The sequence below is a fragment of the Medicago truncatula genome, chromosome 6 (assembly GCF_003473485.1).
Source record: "Medicago truncatula cultivar Jemalong A17 chromosome 6, MtrunA17r5.0-ANR, whole genome shotgun sequence".
In the NCBI taxonomy this organism is placed as follows: Eukaryota; Viridiplantae; Streptophyta; class Magnoliopsida; order Fabales; family Fabaceae; genus Medicago; species Medicago truncatula.
The window spans coordinates 9282623-9303975 of NC_053047.1; the positions used below are offsets into that span (position 1 = coordinate 9282623).

The 21353-nt window shown below is 33.5% G+C and overlaps 3 protein-coding genes and 1 non-coding gene across 6 annotated transcripts; all 4 read left to right on the plus strand.

Moving 5' to 3' along the window:
• The first annotated feature begins 3298 nt into the window (after positions 1-3298).
• Positions 3299-3925, plus strand: LOC112422739 (uncharacterized). Its single transcript, XM_024786363.1, has one exon. The coding sequence runs from the start codon at positions 3299-3301 to the stop codon at positions 3923-3925; it is 627 nt and encodes a 208-aa protein (XP_024642131.1).
• A 746-nt stretch (positions 3926-4671) lies between these two features.
• LOC120575776 (uncharacterized) lies at positions 4672-9194 on the plus strand. 3 transcript variants are annotated; one of them, XM_039834957.1, is made up of 11 exons: positions 4672-4770; positions 4861-5029; positions 5297-5525; positions 6037-6530; positions 6661-6801; positions 6910-7269; positions 7358-7474; positions 7556-7641; positions 7750-7936; positions 8096-8264; positions 8714-9194. In XM_039834957.1, exons 1-11 carry the CDS (start codon positions 4739-4741, stop codon positions 9007-9009), a joined length of 2280 nt encoding a protein of 759 aa, XP_039690891.1. In that variant the 5' UTR covers positions 4672-4738; the 3' UTR covers positions 9010-9194. The 3 variants fall into 3 exon arrangements, with proteins under 3 accessions (XP_039690891.1, XP_039690892.1, XP_039690893.1); XM_039834958.1 differs by having other exon boundaries at positions 6922-7269; XM_039834959.1 differs by having other exon boundaries at positions 6928-7269.
• Positions 9195-10373: 1179 nt separating this feature from the next.
• Positions 10374-11621, plus strand: LOC120575969 (F-box/LRR-repeat protein 7). Its single transcript, XM_039826898.1, has one exon. It carries the CDS (start codon positions 10374-10376, stop codon positions 11619-11621), a length of 1248 nt encoding a protein of 415 aa, XP_039682832.1.
• Positions 11622-19643: 8022 nt separating this feature from the next.
• On the plus strand, positions 19644-20798 carry LOC11414495 (uncharacterized). Its single transcript, XR_005642272.1, has 3 exons — positions 19644-19999; positions 20147-20310; positions 20435-20798. It is a non-coding gene; the product is annotated as an uncharacterized protein (transcript).
• Positions 20799-21353: the final 555 nt, after the last annotated feature.

A 21353-nucleotide genomic window follows, 5' to 3' on the forward strand; every position in this document is an offset into this window, starting at 1 on the left:
ATTTTTTTTTTACCAGGGACTAAAACCAAAACAAGGCATATTTGCAGGGACTAAAACCATATTTTAGCCTTTTTAATAAATATATTATTACTTATTGTTACATCGAGTCGGTGGGTTCAGTTATTTAAGGAGAGAAAATTCGACCCAATAAAAAAAGTTAGTTTGGTCAATTTAATCTGCTAATAATAATATACTCCAGATATATCGTACTCTAGCAAATTCTCATAACTGTCCTTTAATTTTATGTTTACTCCATTCAACTCAAACTCTTGATCACCTTAATTTTATGTGTTTGTTTAATGGTAATCTTGTAAAATACAAAATCAATTTGTTTACTCTTTCTTCTCCTTATTATTAAATTCCCTTAAATATATAGAAAGAAAAAAAAATCTATTATCACATAAATATAGGAAAATAGTTTATTCTCATCTATTTTAATTTCTTAATTTCACTAATTTGCATAAAAAAGAGTCAATAAAAACACAATTAATATTTGGATTTTTAAAATAATCATTAGTTTTCAAAATTTAAGCATATCAATTTTCTCATATTGATATATTATAAAATTTGATTTTTGAGATATAACCACATAAAATCTACAACGGGTGCGATGCAAACATTGAATGATTTTTTGTATATAAAATAAAAATTTATTTAGTCCAAACAAACTACATTGATGTTTATATTTTGAAAATAATTATCAGAAATCAAAGACAAGTGATGCATGCTTCTATTAGGCGAGAGCGGATGGAGAGGAATGAAGCGAAGGGGGGAGTAGGTAGGCGTGGTGGCAAGGGTAGGAGACGTCGTGCTGATGGTGAGTGAACATCTAAGGTGAACGATCATGCGCCACAGTACGAGCCCCAACACGAACATCATCAGATGGGGGATGGGGAGCAGGTGGAGATGGAGCAAGAGCAGCTAGAAGATCATCCTGGTTGGCCACATGACTTGTATGTGTTGACCATGTATCATGTTCACGTGACCAGGAAAATGTCTAATGGTTACATAAGATGGTTTTATACCATTTCACATCCACACATCATAGCTCTGGAAGAGGAAGCTCATATCCCAAAGCCAACTGAACAAGACGCCTTTTATGAGGTTGTTGTTGAGCAGGAGGGAGACAATGAGTATCTAAAACTGATCGTAAGATCGGGCTATATCAGATATCATTCTTATCTATCATGGACATAGGTGCGGTGGATAGCGGAATGCTGAATGGGAGAGTTTGTAAGTAGTTCTGCACGAGGTTCATGGATGACGGATTTATCGTCGTAGGCGTGGTAGGGTCCTAGGGCTACCTAGTAGTTTTTATGGTGTTGTAGTATTTTGAACAAATTTGATATTTTTAATTTTATGTTCGAATATTTGGTTGTAACCTACGGATAATTTGTGTTTAATTCGTACAATCTATGTTTAATTTGTGTTGTTTCTTATCGTTTCCATTAATTTTTTTTTATTTTTTATAATTTCACGATTGCATATTTATATCAAGGACTTACAATCTGTATGAATCAGACAAAAACAGTGAGTCTGTTTCTGTTCTGATACCGTTTGGATTGTATAATCCGAAATATGTGTTTTTTACACCATAGTTTGTCTCTTTTGGGGTGTTTGACAATTTTCAGATTATATAAGCCGAATTTTTTTAAAGGGTTTCAAATTATAGTTTATGAATCATACGTTTTACTGAGACCGACACAAACATCAACAGGGTGAGTTGTCTTCCAACAATTTTTAACCTTTTCGAATTATAACTGCTCTTGAGGCGGATGCTGATGCACGCTTCTCCTACTCATGAGTTCAAAGAGAGTGTGTTTGTTGTTCACACTTTTCAAAAGATGTAAAAAAAAGGTTTTGTATTTTGAAAATTTTTGCTTTAAGTATTGCTATCAAAGATAGAAGAAATTATGCAAATAGAATAAATGAGAGTTCCAAATAAATGGGCACAGACTCAAATTTGATGAATTGAGTGGTGACCTGCCAAGGGCATGGCTCCACAGATTTATGAAAAGTTTGGAAAAATGGTAAGTGTAATGGGAAGGGTACGTTGAACACAATAACCGCTATTCTCCCTGTTCCGAGTCTTTGATATGCAGATCTTCGTATCGGAGGTCTTTTGATAGCTGGATGCCCCAAGTGGATTGTGCCCGACCGGATGCAGTTACTTTGTCTTTTGATCATTAACTTTTGCATAGGTCGCCCTTTCGGGTTTTCAATCTATCAGGATAGTCATTTTTGTTCATGTCTCTAATTTTTGCCTAGACTGCCCCTTCGGGTTTTCAGTCCACCGAGACGCTCATTTTTCTTAAACCGCCTTTTCAGGTTTGCGACTTATCGAGCCTTTTTTTTTTTACAAAGTATTTCTTGACTGCATCGACATCCATAGGAAGTGCAAGTTTGTGACCATCCATAGTTGTAAAAGTCATTGCACATGAGCCTTCATGGTTAGGCGTCCACTTGCTCCTAGAGTCTGGTTGGAAAGATAATACCTTTTTAGGCACAGAGTCTCCTTCTTGAAATTTGAGGGGACGAACCTTCTTGTTGGAAGTTTGTTTCAACCTCTTTTGACATGGTTGTACAAGGTCGTCATGCATTTTAAGTTTAATCAAGCTTGGAACAATTAGGATGAAGGGAACCGGGTGAAGCGTTTTTTAAGATAATAAACAACAAAAATAATGGAGAGAAAGAGGATATGAGGAAGACGACAGCAGAGACAGAAAGTGGTACACAATTAATAAGAGTTTGATATTACCTTTCCGTCCTCATATTTAAGTTTCACTTTGTTTAAAGCAGTGGGTTTTTTGGTCCAAATAAAAGATGTTGGTTGCTAAAATAGACCTTCATGAAAATGAGTGGGTCTATTGTAGCAAAACCCTATATATATATATATATATATATATATATATATATATATATTTCAACCACTTTCTTCCCTTTCAATCGATTTTTCTCTCTCATCGCATGGGCCACAAAACAAACCCATGACCACATGTTTAAAGAGACCCAAAACTCTTACCACTTGGACTAATTCATTTTGTTACACTTTTCATTCGTGCATCGGACATTCATCTCATCATTTATATTTATTTTTATGATATTAATATAATTTTAAATTTAAATAACTTCAATCTAATATATTGACACGTGTATTCGTGCACACAAACTTATAAAAATTATTTAATATCTAACTTGCCCGGTCTCTAAACTAGTGTTAATTAAGTTTGGTTTGTCTGGTACTCGTTCAAATATCTTTCTAGCTAGTCTTTGGTGGGTTTGGAGACATCGAAACTTAATGTGCCTTAATAATGAGAATTTGTCTCTATTTCGGCTGTGCAATAACATCACTTTAGCGGCTTCTGATATCACTTCGGCCTTCCATAGTGCGGACACTACAATTCATGAAGACCGCTTCGTGAAATGGAATGGCAGAAATCACAAAGGCAGCATTATCAATGTTGATGGCAGCTGCATTGGAACTCCTTCCCGTGCTGGTTACGGTGGTGTCATCCGCAATAACGCAAGTCTGTTCATCTCAGGTTTCTCTGGTTTCATTCCGCACTCAACGGACATACTGCTGGCAGAGCTAACAGCTATCTACCAAGGGCTGAATATGGCTATGGACTTGAACATGAATGATTTTATGTGCTACTCAGATTCTCTCCTTGCTGTTAATCTCATCATGAATGATACACCGAGATTCCACATCTACGCTGTTCTTATTCAAAACATTAAAGATTTGCTAGTCGATCGGAATTTCTCTCTTCATCACACCTTAAGAGAGGGAAATCAATGTGCAATTTATTTTGCTAAATTGGGTGCCATTTCAGATGCTCAGTTTGTTGTCCACCAATCGCCCCCAACTGACCTCCTTCCTATGCTTAGAGCTGATGCGATGGGCACTTATTTTGTTAGAAGCTAGTTGTTTGTTTTTCTTTGTTCCTGGTTCTGTTTTCTTTTTTTCTTTTCTTGTTCTTCTGTTTCTGTTAGCACTATTGTAACCCAAAAAATAAACTAGTGTTAATTAAAATCATCAATCTAATTAAATTTGAACTTTTAAATTACTATCTTAATTTTTCAAAGTTTAATAATTTATAGTCTTTGATTTATTAATTTTGTTAGGTCTGCAACAATTTAATATTTTCCCGCTTATTTGCTGTATTATGTTAGCAATAATTTAACCTAATTATTTAATGTTTATCAAAAGTTAAATTATGTTCCTAATTTTATGCTATTGATTGATTTAAATTACAAAAAGTTTTCCTACAAGAAGTTTGGTTCTAATGTGCCCCCTTAAAACGATGGGAATATACACCAATTAACGTAAGTTGTGGAGAATGTTGGGTAATTTAAATTTCAATGATAATCGCATTTATTGTTCATTCCAATTGAAAGATCAAAATCTGTGCCGGGTCGATATCATGTTGCAATATCAAGGACATAATATGATATGGTACAATACCAATATATATGATAATTAATATTATGAATTTAATTAAAACAATTATGACATTCAACTAAACACTATTTTGTATATGACGCGTACGATAGCGAGTCGATGGTCTAGTTTACTCAAATTTCTTTGGTAACAAGAAAGGAAACTAACCCTACCTATAAATATCTTCGCAAGACCCAAATCCCTTTAACCTTTCATTTCTTTCTATTTCTTTCTATTTCTTTCTTTTCTTCTCTCAACTTTCACAAAACTCAACCACCACTCTCTTCTTCTTCCGCTATGGCGGCGAATCAACCTAAATCCTCCGATGTGTACGTTTCCTTCTCTGCATTTCACCGATCCTTTTCATCTTCTCTTTCATTTCAATTTCCATAATTTTTGATTTTGTTTAATTTTTACAGTAAGGAAAAAGCAAAAGGATATTCCATCACTTCGATTGACGAACACAGAAAAGACTCACATAGATTTATTGTTCAAGAAGCCATTGAAGATGACAACTCCTTCGTCGCTCTTAATCCTCATGTTATGAAAGAGCTTCAAATCTTCCGCGGTGACACTATCTTGATCAAGGTATTATTGGATTAGGTTTTTGTGTTTTTGATTAGTTAGGGTTCGGTTAAACTAAGTCAATTTGTTATCAAAATGTGTTACATTAGGGTTTCATGTTAAATTTGATACCTGAATTGTAACTATGAAGCATAGTACCTGTTTGGATTGGTGTATTTTTGTGTCTGTATATTAATTATGAATTTCGTTTTTGTGTTTTATCATGTTTGATTAGGGTTGTACGTTTCATATGTGATGTTTATGTTTCTGTTTGGTGTTTTTGGTTATTAGGGTTATGAAAAGAAAGATACTATTTGTATTGCATTGGATCACGAAGCATGTGAAGTGACAGCAATAACAATGAACACGGTTGTGAGGAACAATCTTAGGGTCGATATTGGAGACATTGTTTCGGTGTATCAATGTGCTGATGTCGAATATGGAAAGAGAGTTCACATACTTCCCGTCAAAGATACTATTGAAAGTGTTACTGGAAACCTCCTTGATGAATATTTAAAACGTGAGTTACTGTTTCATTCTATAATTGCCATAGTGATTTATTTTTCTTCTTTTGTTGATACGTCCTTGACAATAATGATTGAATATGTAAATGTGTATTCGACAATAATGACTGAATTGCATCTCTAGAGAGCAATTTTCTAGATGATTACTATTTTGATTTCTCAAAAATTACATCCCTATTAAATGAAATAGGATATGGACATCAATTTGTTACCATCATTTCATATTCACAATCTTGTATCTGTGATAGGTGACCATAAATTTTGTGCTGTTTCTCTAAAAATTCTGGCATTGTCAGTGTTTGTACTTCAATTTGTAGGATAGAATTGTATTGACATACCAGGCAGTTCATTTTGAGATTTTTTACTTGCAAATTATGAAATTTGGAATCGCAATAGGCCACAATCCGACTTCCTAACTGCTATTTTGATTGGCAGCGGCCCCCTTCTGACATAAATTTGTTTTATTCTATTTTCTTTTGAATTCTAATCCTAGTTTTATGTTTGCAGCTTATTTCTTGGAGGCTTATCGACCAGTGAGGGAAGGCGACTTCTTCCCTGTGAGAGGTGGGATGAGAACATTATACTTCAAAGTCATTGAAACTGACCCACACAAGTACTGTCTTGTTGCCCCTGACACCAAGATCTTCTGTTTAGGAGAGCCCGTTAAAAGGGAAGATGATTGCATAGATGAGGTTGGTTATGACAGCATTGAGAAATACATTAGCCCCTACTCTGGCCGGACCAGAATCTCTCGTCTCCTCTTCATCGCCAGTCATCACAACAACAACCCCGCAATGCAGTTGAAACTGCTTCTTTTGGCCTTTAATGAAACCAAGAAGGGAACAGATGTCAAAATCATGGAGAAAATTCTCAATGAACTAGACAAGTTTGAAGAGATTGACAGAAGTTTCCTTGATGAGATCAAGGATTGGTGTGATTCTATCTTGAAGAACGAGAAACAAGTCTATAGTGAATCAGAAAATGATCTTACTTTCTATCGGGTAATATATTATTCTATAATTTTCAATGTCTCAATCTGCAATTATTGATGTTGTATTTATTAAATTTTGCTGATCAAAAGTGTCAGTGCTATAGAGATATTGTTGTTCATTTTTTTTATAACTGGTGTAGGATCTTCTTTCAAAATTGGATAAGATCAAAAAGGAAGATACCTTTCTCATGAAGGAGATCGCTACCTGTATTGATATGCATCTTGGTTCTGCTTATGGCGCTGATGAGGCTTGGTGTGTTGATATTGAGAAGAACTTACAGGTCTTACTCTATAATTTTCTATTATTATATTCTAGGGGAGGTCATTTTAATTTTCTATATATACTTGTGGTTTATTAAGTTGTAGACTTGTGGTTAATTAATTTGTAGACCTTAATTAAGTTGCAGACTTTGATTAAAGGCCGGATATGCAAGGGATACAATGATATTGGAGATTTTTACTATGCTCATGGGGATATAGGGTCTGCTATTAATATGTACATGAAGTGCCGGGTTTATTGCACTACATTGACGGAAACAATTAAGATGCGACTGAATGCAATTTTGGTCTGCATTGAGTTGGGTCAGCTGCGTTGTCTTGGTACCCATTTAAACAGGGCTGGCGTGGATATCAAGTCACATGATCCAAGTGTTTTAGCTGCTGTTGACCCAAGTTTATTTGTTAAACTTCGTTGTGCTCTTGCTCTTAACTATCTCTATAAAAAAGAGTACAAACTTGCAGCTGAAAAGGTTTGTTTACATACATTTAATTTTATTTTAATTTTTGTCCTGTGTTGTTCATTATTGTATAACCATATTTGGTTATTATTTGTTTCAGTTCATAGAGATAAGCACCAATCTAGGTAATCAGTACATCGAAGTGATTTCTGCTAGGGATGTAGCAATTTATGGTGGGCTATGTGCTCTAGCTTCTTTTGATTCGACAGAATTACAGGCATGTGCTCGGTTTATTGTTCTCCTTGTTGTAAATGGCAATTACATTTGTCTTTCTGATTTTATTTTCTTTTATCTGCAGAATAAAGTTTTAGATAATACTGTTTTCTTGGATTTCTTAAAGAGAGTGCCTGATGTTTGGGAGCTTATAGTTGAATTTAATAAAGAGTAAGATGGTGCATTTTCTTTATTCTCTGCTGAATGATTTCACTCATCACATTTCTGTATTCTTAGATACTGTTGAGTTGGCTCTAAAAGTCTTTTCTTTCTTTTTAGAAACTGTTGTGTTCGTCCGAGTAAGAGCTTAAGTAAACTAAAATCAATCTTGATGCTGGACATTCATTTGAATTCTCATGTTGACACACTCTATGAACAAATCAATCAAAGGGCCGTCAGTAAAAACTTTGAGCTGAGTCTACCTGAGTTGCAATCAAAAATTAATTCCTGTTGGACTCCAGACGAGGTATGCCCCTTTCCTAAACATTAAACTGTAAATATTAGAATCTTTCAACAAGGAAAAAAAGTATGATTCTGTAAGACTGTAACCATTTGAAATAATAATTATAGTTTAAAAATAAATGTCTTATGAGATGTGTCATTAAATCTTCTTCTATACCTGCAGGAAGTAGCTGATGATGATTTTCTAGCTGGCACGTATGAAGAATTATGTGGCTTCTATACAGATCTGGGTTTCTTTATAGAAGCGCTAAAAAGGAGCAAATACTCTCCGCCGCGTTTCTCCAAAAAGTACTACAAAAAGCCTAAGCCTGCTCCTGTGACACCAATTTCCCGTAAGTTCCTCCTTTTCCTTCAGTGTCATTTTCCATACTTTAAAATGTCCATCTCATTTATTGTGTAAATATTATAATAAAAACTAATAATCCTGCATACCTTAAATTTTGTGCTGACTTGAGTGCTGTCAATTGCGGATTGCAAAAAATAGCGGGTTGTTCAAATTGGCACGACTGACGTGTATGGTAATTGATTAGCAGAGTAAGGGACTTTAAACTTTCTTTATTTAAGAGGGAATAGATGGAGGATAGTCCATTAGTTACACGTAGAGGGAAATTAATAATTAAGAATATAGGTATTGGTCGCACCACTGAGAACATGGAGTTAAATGGTCATTTTTAAGAATTGGATATTCCCTAAAAATGAATGGATGCTGCATTTTTTTAGATCTTTTACTTCTGCACATGTTGTGCTTGGTTTTGAACTTGTTCATATTCTTTTTTTGTAGGCAAGAAAAGGAGCATTAAAGGTAGAATTGAAATTGCTGTTGAAGAGATTCGGAAGGGAATGTCAGATTTTACTTATCGTTCAGCTTTTGGTTATCATTGTGCCAATATTGGTGTGTACTCTCAACGCTGTCGTATCATGGCCGAATTATGTGACTATCGTGGTAATTTGAATGGGTTAAATGTGATTTTTAGGGGCGATGTGACCATTTTTCAATTAGGTGACATCTCTGTTACTCTTGGTCCCAATGGGACCACTTATAGTCGTAATGGGAATACAATTCCCAAGCTTGCCTAACTATACTATTTCCAACACAAATTTTGAAGTGATTGTGGGGCCGATGAGCCGATGAGACCACTTAAAGTTGTAATGGGAAAACAATTCCCAGTTTTGTCAAACACAGATTGTGAAATTTTATGAGTAATGAACATTGTTGCCTAGACTAGAATTAAATGCAGTTACCCCCTTTCCTTTAATTTTAATGTTTCCAATCAGACCGTGTGGGTCGTGGGTCATGTGTCCATTATGTTTCTGTGTGTAGTTTGTAGTTGTTAAGTGCTCATTAAATTATTTATTGATGATATGTTTTTACGTGTCATGTTTTTTTTTTTTATTTTTTTTTTATAGTTTTTATGTTAACCTTGCATTTTAGTGATACAGTACGAGAAATTTGACGAATTCAATTTGTGAAATGGTTGATAAGGGTTGTTGTAGATGGTTTTGTTAACTGAGATAGTAAACTGTGATAATTGTGTGTGGATTGTATGCTTGACGGTGCTTTGCTATAGTCGATCGTGTATACATGCTTGTGTGTGGCCGACAGTTATCACACTTTACTCTAACCTTAAACATATCACTCTTGTTCACATATTAACTTTAGTGTCTAAGTACCCCCTACCCAAAAAAAAAAAAAACCCAAACTTGACTTCAACAAACTCCTCGTCGAATGTCGGACGTCTCCTCTGATCAGCACAAATCACGTTGTGTATTCTTTTTAAGATTTTTTTTTTTTTTTCATTTTGAATTTCAATAAATTTGAAAATAATTAACATTTTCTAATTTTCTTTTTATCATTTGAAGAAAAACTTCACACAACAATTTTGTTTTAAACTATTGTTAAAAAAAGTTTTGTTTTACACTAAATCATCATAACCATAGTCAAGTTCAAAATGACAGAACAGTACACAAACCCGATATTTCACCAACTATTGTACACATAATCTTCATGTTATATTGTACAACAATGAGATGAGTATTTATTAAAGAAATATTAGAAGGAATATTAACTCTTAACCCAACTAACATTTTTGTCATAGGACCTATCATCAAAACTATGAAATAACCCTTCTTTCTTTGCTATCCAAAAGGGCAAAAGTTATGGTGCATAAGCCATTTCCTTATGCACCGTGCATAAACACATCACAACCATCAGATTTCTTTAATTTTGAACAAAAATGGTTTTGGCTCACTTTGGGGGTGTAGGAAGCAATTATGTTGGGATTTATGCACGGTGCATAAGGACATAACCACTCCCCTCTATATATATAGAGAGGGAACGAACAGTAATTTATTTACGTTGCAAAGTAACTACTACCAGTTCTGATCCGAAAATCTGAAACATAAACCCTAAAACCGGTAACATATATTATTTCTAATATCCAATGAAAAGGAAGAGAACTTGTTCCCTAAAATCATATTCACCGAACAATTTACTCACCAAAAGTCCGGAGGTTTCAGATTCAAAATGTTCGTATTTACCTGATGAGTGTTGGGAAATTATCTTCAGGTTCATCCACAAAGACGGCTTCAAGCAACGCTGCTTGAATTCTCTTTCTTTTGTCTCCAAAGAGTTCCTCTCCATCATCGACCGTCGTCGATTCTCACTCATCGTCAAAGATGCAACAGGCCCTTTCCTCGGTCGCCTCCTCAAAAGGTTCACCAACCTCAACTCCCTTGACCTCTCAAACTACAACGGTGACCTTGACATGCTTCTCCACAAAATCTCTCCTTTCCCACTAAAGAAACTCACATCGCTTAGTATCTCCAACCAACACACCTTTCCTGCAAATGGGTTGCGAGCTTTCTCCCAAAACATTACAACTTTGGCATCTCTCGATTGTTCCAACATGTTTCTCTACAACAACGATCTGTTACTTATTGCCGATTGTTTTCCAATGCTTAAAGAACTCAACCTTGGTCACCCTTTGGTGAACAATCAAACTAACTTCATTAATGGAATTCACTGTATGTTATCCAAGTGGCGATGTATACAACATTTGAATCTTAGGTGCACATATTTTCTGAATGATGAACATGTTTCTGAGTTGTCTTGGTTTCTTCGTGACTTACTGTCTGTAAACCTTCGTGACTGTTGGATGCTCACAGAATTAGCCTTGTATTCACTCGTTAGAAACTGCCCTTCACTTAGTGAGTTCAAAATGGAATACACAGCTATAGGGAAAGAGAGTGTAGGGAATTCTAGTGTATATCCTCAGTTAAAGTCTCTCTATTTAGGTAGAAATTTACGGTTAACTGATGAAAAAATTGTAATATTAGCTTCCTTTTTCCCCAATTTACAACTTCTTGATTTGAATACTTGCAATAACATATCTGAAGGTATTTGTCAAGTTTTAAGGAGATGTTCTAAGATTAAACATTTGAACTTAGCCCACTGTTCAAGAGTGAAGCTACTTGGAATGAACTTTGTTGTTCGCCAGCTGGAGGTGTTGAACTTGTCAGATACGAAGGTTGATGATGAAACACTCCATGTGATCTCGAAGAATTGTTGCGGGCTTTTGGAACTATTACTGAAAGATTGTTATTATGTCACAAACAAAGCAGTGAAACATGTGGAAGAAAACTGCACACAATTGAGACTCTTCTCGAATCGTGGATGTCTTCTTTGCTAGTATTATTTAATTGCTATGTTGAAGTTTAAACACTGTAAGCTGTTTTTTTTTTTAAAGATAAATAGACTTAATCTGAAATAGATTTTTATTTGTTGCCAATTAGTATGCTTTCATAATATAATTTGTGGGTTTTAAATTTTAAACAAGACTGATTATTTTTTTAAATAACTTTTCTTTATCTGCTATAATTATTTTGCAATTGCTGCATCTGAAAATGGTCTAAGGGAACCAAAAAGTGATGAAGTTGATAAAGCTTTATACAATAGTATTCTAGAACGGGAGTCCTTAAGTTTGCTCCTGACAAATGCCTAATTGACAGATACATCTTATTCTTCTCTAAAACAAATTCTAAATAGATTTTTAACTGTTTTTAGCAGATTGTTTCTTGTGTTGGCGGGTTTTAGTATCTTCCTTCATTTTGGAAGTGATGTTTCTTTCGGTGCTTCAGTGACAACACTGCGGTGTGGCTGGGGAAAGTTTTATGGTTCTGATTGGTCTTTTTCTGGTGCGGCAGTTTTGATTTTGCTTCGAGTCTGCGCTTTTGGTGGGGATTCATTTGCGGTTATGGTGTTCTTGTGGCTAATATTGTTTCTTGTATTGGGACTGTAGTTTTTAGTGTATGTGGCTGATGTGAGTATCTATCAGATTTGGGGTTGGCTACTACTATCCTACTTTTCTGGTTTTTCCAATAGCTGCCTTTGCAATTTTGTTGGTTCATCAATAAAACAAAACTGTCGCGAATGATTCATGAATTATATATACTCAACCAAACTGAATTGGTTCAATTTATGAACTATCAATCACATTTCGGTTTTTTGGTTCGATTGAATTGGTCAAATTTATGAACTATTAATCACATTTCGGTTTTTTGGTTCAATTTATAAACTTTCAATCACATTTTGGTTTTCTCGGTTCGATTTTTTGGTCTTTTTCTTAACGATCCTATCTATGGCTAGTTAATTTGCTCAAATGTCACGCTAACGTAATTTGATATCACAAAAATAAAATAAAGATTAAAAACAATAACAGTTTTTTTGGAAAACAGTTAAAAATAGTTACAAGTTCTCAAAGGTAAAAGCATGGTTTAAACAATGAATCAATTATGGTAGAGCTTTGCTACGATATAGAGATATATTGCTTTCTATGGCTTCATGGAAATCTGGTGGCCTTACGGGTCTTTCGACTCAACCATCATGTGGAGATGCATAATCGAATCGAGCATGTTAAGCTCGATTGGATTAAGCACCTTTCTATGGTTCTTGCAAACAAGTTTATTGCTGGAAAGCTATAGGAAGCTATAGCACCCCGGTCTCTGTGGGTTCGATCTTTTTATTCTATTACTTGGACAATGTATACTTGCACTTGGTTAAACCACCTGAAGATAAGTAGTGTTTTCAGGCATTACCAATGTGCTTCCATTCATACATAAGAAAACTCCTACAACCAGATATGTGCCACTATATATCTCGGACTTCAGTTACGCTGACGCGTAACACTAATCTTGACATGATCTCAAGGATCACCATAGTAAAGATACAAAAAAATTGTAACGTCTACGAGATCAGATACTCTCTCTACTAATATAGGAAGTTCACCCACCATATGATCATTCAACTCACATTACTCAGCTAGCTATTTTCACCGTCTCTTACTTGGACATCAAAGTATTCTGTTCAGCAACTTTGTGGGAGCAACTGTAAACTCTCTTCTGTCAAACATGCAAGTATTAATGTAACATGTTTTTTTCGAAAGCTGCAAAGACTTCGTTGATTCTATACAACTGGCTGGTTGAGCTTGCTTATATCGAATCATTGACAATCAATTCAACTATTCTTCCGGTACTTTATGGCATGTTTAGTTTGTTTCACTTTTTATTACAACAACTTTTTTCTTAATATGCTTGTTTTTTTTGTTATAACTTTTGTTGAAAAATATGACTTATGTTAAATTGATTCTCATTCATAGCCATCCCTCATTGTTTAGATGCTCAACTCAGTTCCTAACATATTGAAAGCTGAGTTTCCTTCTTTGTGTAACTGGAAGTCACTGAGAGTACAAATGTACAAATCATTACCTAATGAATATCTGAGTTTATTGCTTCAAAAAGCACCGTCAACAAAGGTTGACCTCATACGTTACTAAGGTAAATTCGTTGTTTTTTTTTAGTTATTATGTCTCATTTGTGACAGGATTATAATCATTACCTAATGAATATCTGACGTTATAGATGTGGAATTTGCAGAAAAAAGAAGGGTGGAGGATATTATTTACAAGATTTTGTAGTTTTCCCAAGAGAACAGATTAAGCATGGATGCACTATAAATAACAACATTTTTTCCAAGAGAAATCTTTTCCTAGCTAGATAGTTTGCTTAAGATTTATTTATTAAACATGATGGACACATACACTTGTGAATTGTGATAGACCAAACAACTTATAATGTGATATTTTGATTTAGTGAAAAGAACTTAATTCCAATGTCATTTAGAAGTAACTTCAAGTCAAACCTGAATTTCTAATATTTTTAAACTTGAAATAAAATTCTTTATTTGCTCTATAGATGAGTTCATTGGTAGTTTTAGTCGACATTGTTTTGTTTATGACATGAGAAAGAGAATTTAAGAAAAAAAAAAAAAAAACTTGATAACCTCTTTTGATATTTTTACCAAACTACCCTACTTAAAAAAAATACAATGTTGTCCTACTTTCTTAAACCCTTTGAGGCCTCGTCGTTCCAAAAAACGAGGCCCACATGGTTGACAAAAAGAAGGAACAACTCTGATGACCACTTATTAAATAGGTTATACGTTCGAAGTAGTAAAATACTATCGAACAACTCCCCGGCAGCGGCGCCAAAAACTTGATAGAATTTTGGCAAGTGTACCAAATACTATCGAAGTAGTAAAAATATCGTTCCACAAGGACTGGTTTTAATCTCAATAATTCAATTACGTTGTAACTTAAGATGTATAAAAGTTCTTTTAATTTGCCGCTAGGCAGTTGATTGATTTGTTTGCATAAGCAATAACAGAAAATAAAGTTTAGTTTAAAGAATAAGAGAGAGATGAGTTTAGGTCTTTCGAATCATCTATGTTCCCCTAATTGGTATATTGCACCTATTATTGTGAAGGAGTCACTAGTTTTACGATAGTTAACAAAATAGTCCTAATCAATCCCTTGAGTTAGGACCCTCTTCTAGGGTTACAGCCCCTAATTCCTTAGGTGGTCTAATAACATTTGAAGGTTTAAGCACGTTAACCTAATATCACTAACAAACGATTATCCATTCCTAGACTAACCATGTTTATTAGAACAATTCAGTTAGGTCTGAGATGATTCTTTGTAACCTTAATTGAACCATGTTGCTGTGAATCCGATCTAAAAATTCCAACATCTTTGGTTGAATCAGTGAGGCCCACCCAACAACCCTCATAAAAAGTGGAGCAATTCAAAAAAAAATCTTGTAGGGTTGTTAGGTAAAAACAACGTCTAAAGTTATTGAAAAGAAAAAAATAGAAACCCAGTTGGGCAAAAGAACAAGCAAAGAAAAAACTAATGCCTAGTCCTCACTCTCATTCTATTTCTCTGTCTCGGGAGCATTCTCTTTGCGTCGCGACATAGACAAAAACTTTCTTACAACCAAGTTATATTTGATACTTATCTATGATACTCTAAAAAATCCGTGCATCATATGTCTAGTTTTATTCAAAAAAACAAGCAATAAGAATGACTTTGAATAGCAGTTGATAGGGATCATCCGTGCATCATATGATACTCTAAAGAGTAAATTACACTCCCCTCCCCTCAAAGATGCTTGAATTACACTCCCCTCCCCTTTTAAGTTAAAATGTACACTCCCCTCCCCTCTTATTCAAAACATATTAGAAAAAATTTCACTCCCCTCCCCTAAGAGAAGCTTGAATTACATCCCCCTCCCCTCTTATGTTAAAATCTACACTTTACTCCCTCAATATTCTTTTTTATATTTTCTAATAATTTAACACACTTAAAAAAAATAGTATTCGGGTCTATTTTAATATAATAAAAAATTGAATACATATTTTTCGCTATTTTTTATTCACAATTTCATTAACATGTAGTTTTAAACCCTATTATAAAATATGAAACAACCCAAAACAAAATTAAAATATGTGAAAAATTACTAAAATCATTAAAGCATGATTATTTAAAATTTAATTTTATACTCTAATTTATAAAATCAATAGCAATATATTTAAATTTAATTATCATTGACATTTAAACTATAAACAAATGAATTAATTTTTTTTAATGATGATTCAAAATTAATATATATTATAAGAATATTTATTTATGTTCAAATAGATTAAAGACTGGTGCTAGTTACACCCCAAAAAAAACAAGTTACACCCAAATTTATTTAAAATTTTACAATAATACCAAAATTGCCCTCTTCATGTAAATTTTTAAAAACCCATCTTTTATGATCATTCTGAACTCTTACCCCCTTTCATCCACAAATCACCATAGATGTGCAACCAATATCTGAATCAACATCTTTGTTATTGATATGTACTATATTCATAAAGGTTAGTGAATTTCATTTTCGATGAGTTTCTATTTGTTTATTGTTTGTTTTGGTATGAGATATGTTCAGTTTAGATTAGTGTAAATTAAGTTTACTTATGTTCAATTTAGGTTAATGTAAATTTAGTTTACTTACGTTTAATCTAAGTTAGTGTAAATTCAGTTTACATGTATATAAGAGGTTAGTGTAAATTCAGTTTACTCAATTTAGGTTAATGTAAATTAAGTTTACTTATGTTCAATTTAGGTTAATGTAAATTCAGTTTACTTATGTTCAATTTAGGTTAATGTAAATTTAGTTTACTTATGTTCAATCTAGGTTAATGTAAATTTAGTTTACTTACGTTCATTCAATCTAGGTTAGTGTAAATTCAGTTTACATGTATATAAGATGTTAGTGTAAATTCAGTTTACTCAATCTAGGTTAATGTAAATTAAGTTTACTTATGTTCAATTTAGGTTAATGTAAATTTAGTTTACTTATGTTCAATTTAGGGGTATATTAGTCATTATGGGGTGTAGTGCATATTTAATTATTAAGGGAGGGGTTTGTAATTCAAACATCTTATAAGGGAGGGGAGCATAAATTTTTACATAAAAAAAAATTGAGGGAGTAAAGTGTATATTTTAACTTAAGAGGGGAGGGGAATGTAATTCAAGCATCTTTGAGGGGAGGGGAGTGTAATTTACTCTACTCTAAAAAATCCGTGCATCCCCGTGAGCTTAACTCAGTTGGTAGAGATATCACATTTTATATGCAGGAGCCGGGGTTCGAACCCCGGACACTCCACTTCTCCATAATTAAATTGTGTGAGCTCTAGCCACTAGGCTACCTGACAAAAAAAAAATGACTTTGAATATTCTCTCAAAAAAAAAAAAAAAAAACTTTGAATATTTATGAGGAAAAACCTAATACTCCTAGGAACTAGGAAATAACATGTACGTGCAGACTTTTTGGCCGTATTATCTCATAGTAGTTTTATGGGAGCTTCTACGAAGAAGTCAGGAAAATGACTTCTTTGGTGCAGTCGTTTGAATGGGCCAATCAGATTTTAATCCTATACACGTCAGAAAACTGCATCATGTTATAGTGTAGGCGGTCTACAGTACCGTAAGTAGAAGGGCATGATCTTAACGGTTAGATTTAATTGGTCTCTATATTATTGTGGTATACCATCTACACATGATTTTTCTTCTAATTTCAATTCTCTCTTCTCTCTAATTATCTTTCTTTATTTATTCATTTTCATACTCTCTCTTACATATTTTTATTAAATCGCTCTTCAACATCTTCATCATATTCATCATCTTCACGAGAAAAAAAACCCAAATTAAAAAAAAAATGAAATTACATAATTAAAAAAAAAAAAAAATTCAATCAATAACATTTCCATAAAAACACTTCCATTTTCACCAAAACCTACCACCACACCAAAATGTCAAGAACAACAACATAGAATTGACTCATTTCACCAACCACCCCAAAACGTCCACAAAAACAACAACAACGAGAACTATTTCATCCAAACACACATCAAATCTTCTTATTCCATGATATCAACGATTTGTTAACCTCTCCTTTGCAAATTCGTTATCTCTAAATTTGGGTATTTTTTGTTCAAATAAAAATTATTTAATTCACTTTGAGTGTTTAAAGTTGCAGAAAATTGTTTGTAATCAAAAGGATATGCTGTTTTGTTCATGATTATGTGTTCGAATTGAGTTATTAATGATAAAATGAATTAAAGGTAAGGTTTTTTAGTTTCCGGTCACATGGGTTGAAACCGGGTCGTTACGACCCGTTTGGAGCTAGAAGATGAAGCATTAAAAAAATAAAAATAAAATAAAAGATTGGTCGTTTGCAAGAATCAAACTGATGACACCTATACCCACAATAGATTCCTTTACCATCACAGCAGCATGTTAATTCGTAAAAATATATGTCATAAATCTATTTAATTGCCACGTAGCTTTTAAATCGTAATTGATTAATATAAATTATCATTGCATATTAAATATGTTGTATGATTTTATTTTATTTTGAAGAAATGCTATATGAAATATCTTAGTTAAAGATTGCCAGTTGCGCATTAATTGATTCTTTATGGTATATCAAATATTTTTAATGCTAGTTATGAGTATAATTTTTTTTTACATAAGAAATAACGTAGTGTTATTATTACCATTATATATATATATTTTTTGAATAAATTATTACTATATTTATATTTACATCATTAGTAATAGACATTACTTAAAAAAAAATAGTAACATATATATAAGTGTAAATAATGTCATTTTCATCAAAATAGTGTTAAATGATGAAGGTATGAAGATGGTGATGATGTTCATAATTTTCATGGATTTATTTATTTTTAATAATGAAATATTTTTTTATAAAAAGGATTATCCTATGTGGTGTTTTTTTTTTTTGACAAGATCCTATGTGGCTTTTATAAAATGGTTTATTTAAATATTTTTTGAAATAGAAGGAAGAAAAAGTCAAAAAGGAGAAAAGAAATAAATATAGTGTGAAAGAACACAATAACACTAGTGAGGTGCTTAATTTGATGGTTCAAAAAATCTAATAAAGTTAGTCTACGATGGAACATATTTAGCAGGTACATACTACATACCATTCAACAATCAACACACATGACATGTGGCGCATTATTATTGAATGTAGGATAACTTCACTGAAAAAGTCAATTGAATGACTTCACCGTAGAATTTCCCTAGTTTTATTCGTATAATCAAAGCAAATAGGGTTTTTCCTTTCTCATTTTGCTTTTAGTATTCAATACTTGCCGCCATCAAAGGGTGGATCTCAAATCAATATGAATCTCATGTTGATGGCCGAGGTAGCATTCTGGCATTATTGGGTGTTTCTTCTACTGCAAGATATCCGAAAACAATATAACGGTGATGATAATGCCGACAAATTAAGTGATTTACCTGATTGTGTTTTACTTCACATACTCTCTTTTTTGAACACCAAATACGCAGTTCAAACTTGTGTTTTGTCCAAAAGATGGAAGAATCTCTGGAAGTGTCTTCCAAGCCTTAAAATAGGTTATTCAAACTCTAAGCGTCTTAGAGGTTACAAAAATATCTTTTATCTATTGTTCCGTCCACGCGATATATCAAGTGCTTGTCAAGTTTTCGATTTCAAGGAGCCTCAAAATTTTGAAAAGTTCTTATATCAATGCTTGAGTAAACGTGATCAATCAATCCCACTGCAAGTTTTCGATTGCATGGGGCCTCAAATCCATATCGAAAGCATTGTCAAAACTTTGCCACAATACTTGTTCAAACTTTATTGTCACACTTTAACATCTCTTCACGTTTCTGTTGCTTCTCCTCAAAGAACTTTATTTCCAAATTCTTTGAATTTTCCAGCATTAACTAGTTTGTCTTTACGGTCCTTTGACTTTCGTGTGGTTGGTGATGGTAATGTTGAGCCCTTTTCGGCATTTAAGAGGTTAAAAAATTTGATACTTCGAGATTGTAACGTTCATGGTAATCGAAACTTGTGCATATCGAGTGCCAAACTTATCAATTTAGCAATAGACTACTGCAACTTGGAGTTATACACTCCAAGTCTATGTACCTTTGTTTACAAGGGCATTCCTACTGTTCAACAACTCTGTGGGAGCAAGAGTAATCTCTCTTCAGTCAAACATGTAAACATTGATGTAAATATTGATGCAATAAGTTTGTCGGAATCTGTAAAGACTTCGTTGATTCTATACAACTGGCTGGTTGAGCTTGCTAATATCGAATCATTGACAATCAATTCAACTATTCTAGAGGTACTTTATGGCATGTTTGGTTGGTTTCACTTTTTACTACAACTTTTTTTCTTAATGTGCTTGTTTTTATAGTTACAATTTTTGTCAAAATATATATATAACTTATGTTAAATTGATTTTCATTCGTGATCATCCCTCATTGCTTAGATTCTCTACTCAGTTCCTAACATATTGAAGGCTGAGTTTCCTTCCTTGTGTAACTTGAAGTCATTGAAAGTAAAAACAAACCTATCATCCATACCTAATGGATATCTGGCATTTTTGCTTCAAAACGCACCGTCAGCAAAGGTTTACCTCTTACGTTGATTAAGGTAAATGTGCGTTCAACTTGTTGAACAATTTTTTCTGGTTTGATTTTCGCCTTTTTTTTCCATCAGTGACTCTGATTATAAAATGACTCACTTGTTTGAGTTCATGTACGGCTGCTCGTTACAGATGACAACAGAAGTTACAGATGTTGAGATTTCACGATAATCAGGGTGGAGGATGCTACCAAGAGATTATATTAAGCATGGATGCACTCTAATAACAATGATTTTTCCAAGAGAAATCTTGAACTAGCTAGATAGCATGCTTAAAATATATTTATTTTATTGCGACTTTTTTATGAAGTATGACTGTGACTTGCTAAATTATCAATCCTATTTTATTTCATTTATTATACTTTAAGGGGATTTATTTACTTGAATATTTAAGGAAATTAGTGTTTTTATTTGATGGTACATTTAGAAATTATCTTCTATTTAGAAAAACAGTTAGGTTCAGTTGATAGTAGCAATTCTGTTTGGTTCAATGCATATTTTAATAGTTCAGTTCGAACAAGAGATTTTAAGTTGGAATAGGGTTTGGTGTATAAAACTGGTTCACGGTTCAGTGTAGTTCGGGCTGAAGCACAACCGGTCCGGGGCGGTTTCTGTTCAGTGGGACAATTTGATAGGTTGTTTACGGTGAACCGCTATTTAAAAATCACTTAAAATTCTGTTGATGATCGACAACATCCATCAGAATTAGAAGCTTCTGATCGTCCTCGTCTTTTCTGTGTAGATGTTGATATGACCGGAGTTGATTTGAACAAAAACAAGAAAAATTGAATTAGAATTTAGTTTTGAAGTACATGTATTCATTTTCTCATGTTTTTGTTGAACCGACACCGATCAAGTTACTTTCTCATACGCGAGGAAAAAGATGACAATGACATTCCAATTTTAGAAGGCTATGTCTGTCATCTTTGGAGTTTCAGACCATTTTCAAGTGCCAATGAATAGTGAACCGTCTATGAAAGTGGTCGAATTTAGAACTTTCCCAGGAGAAAACCCCTAAGAGAAAACTTAGATGTTGTTGTATGTATGTCCCA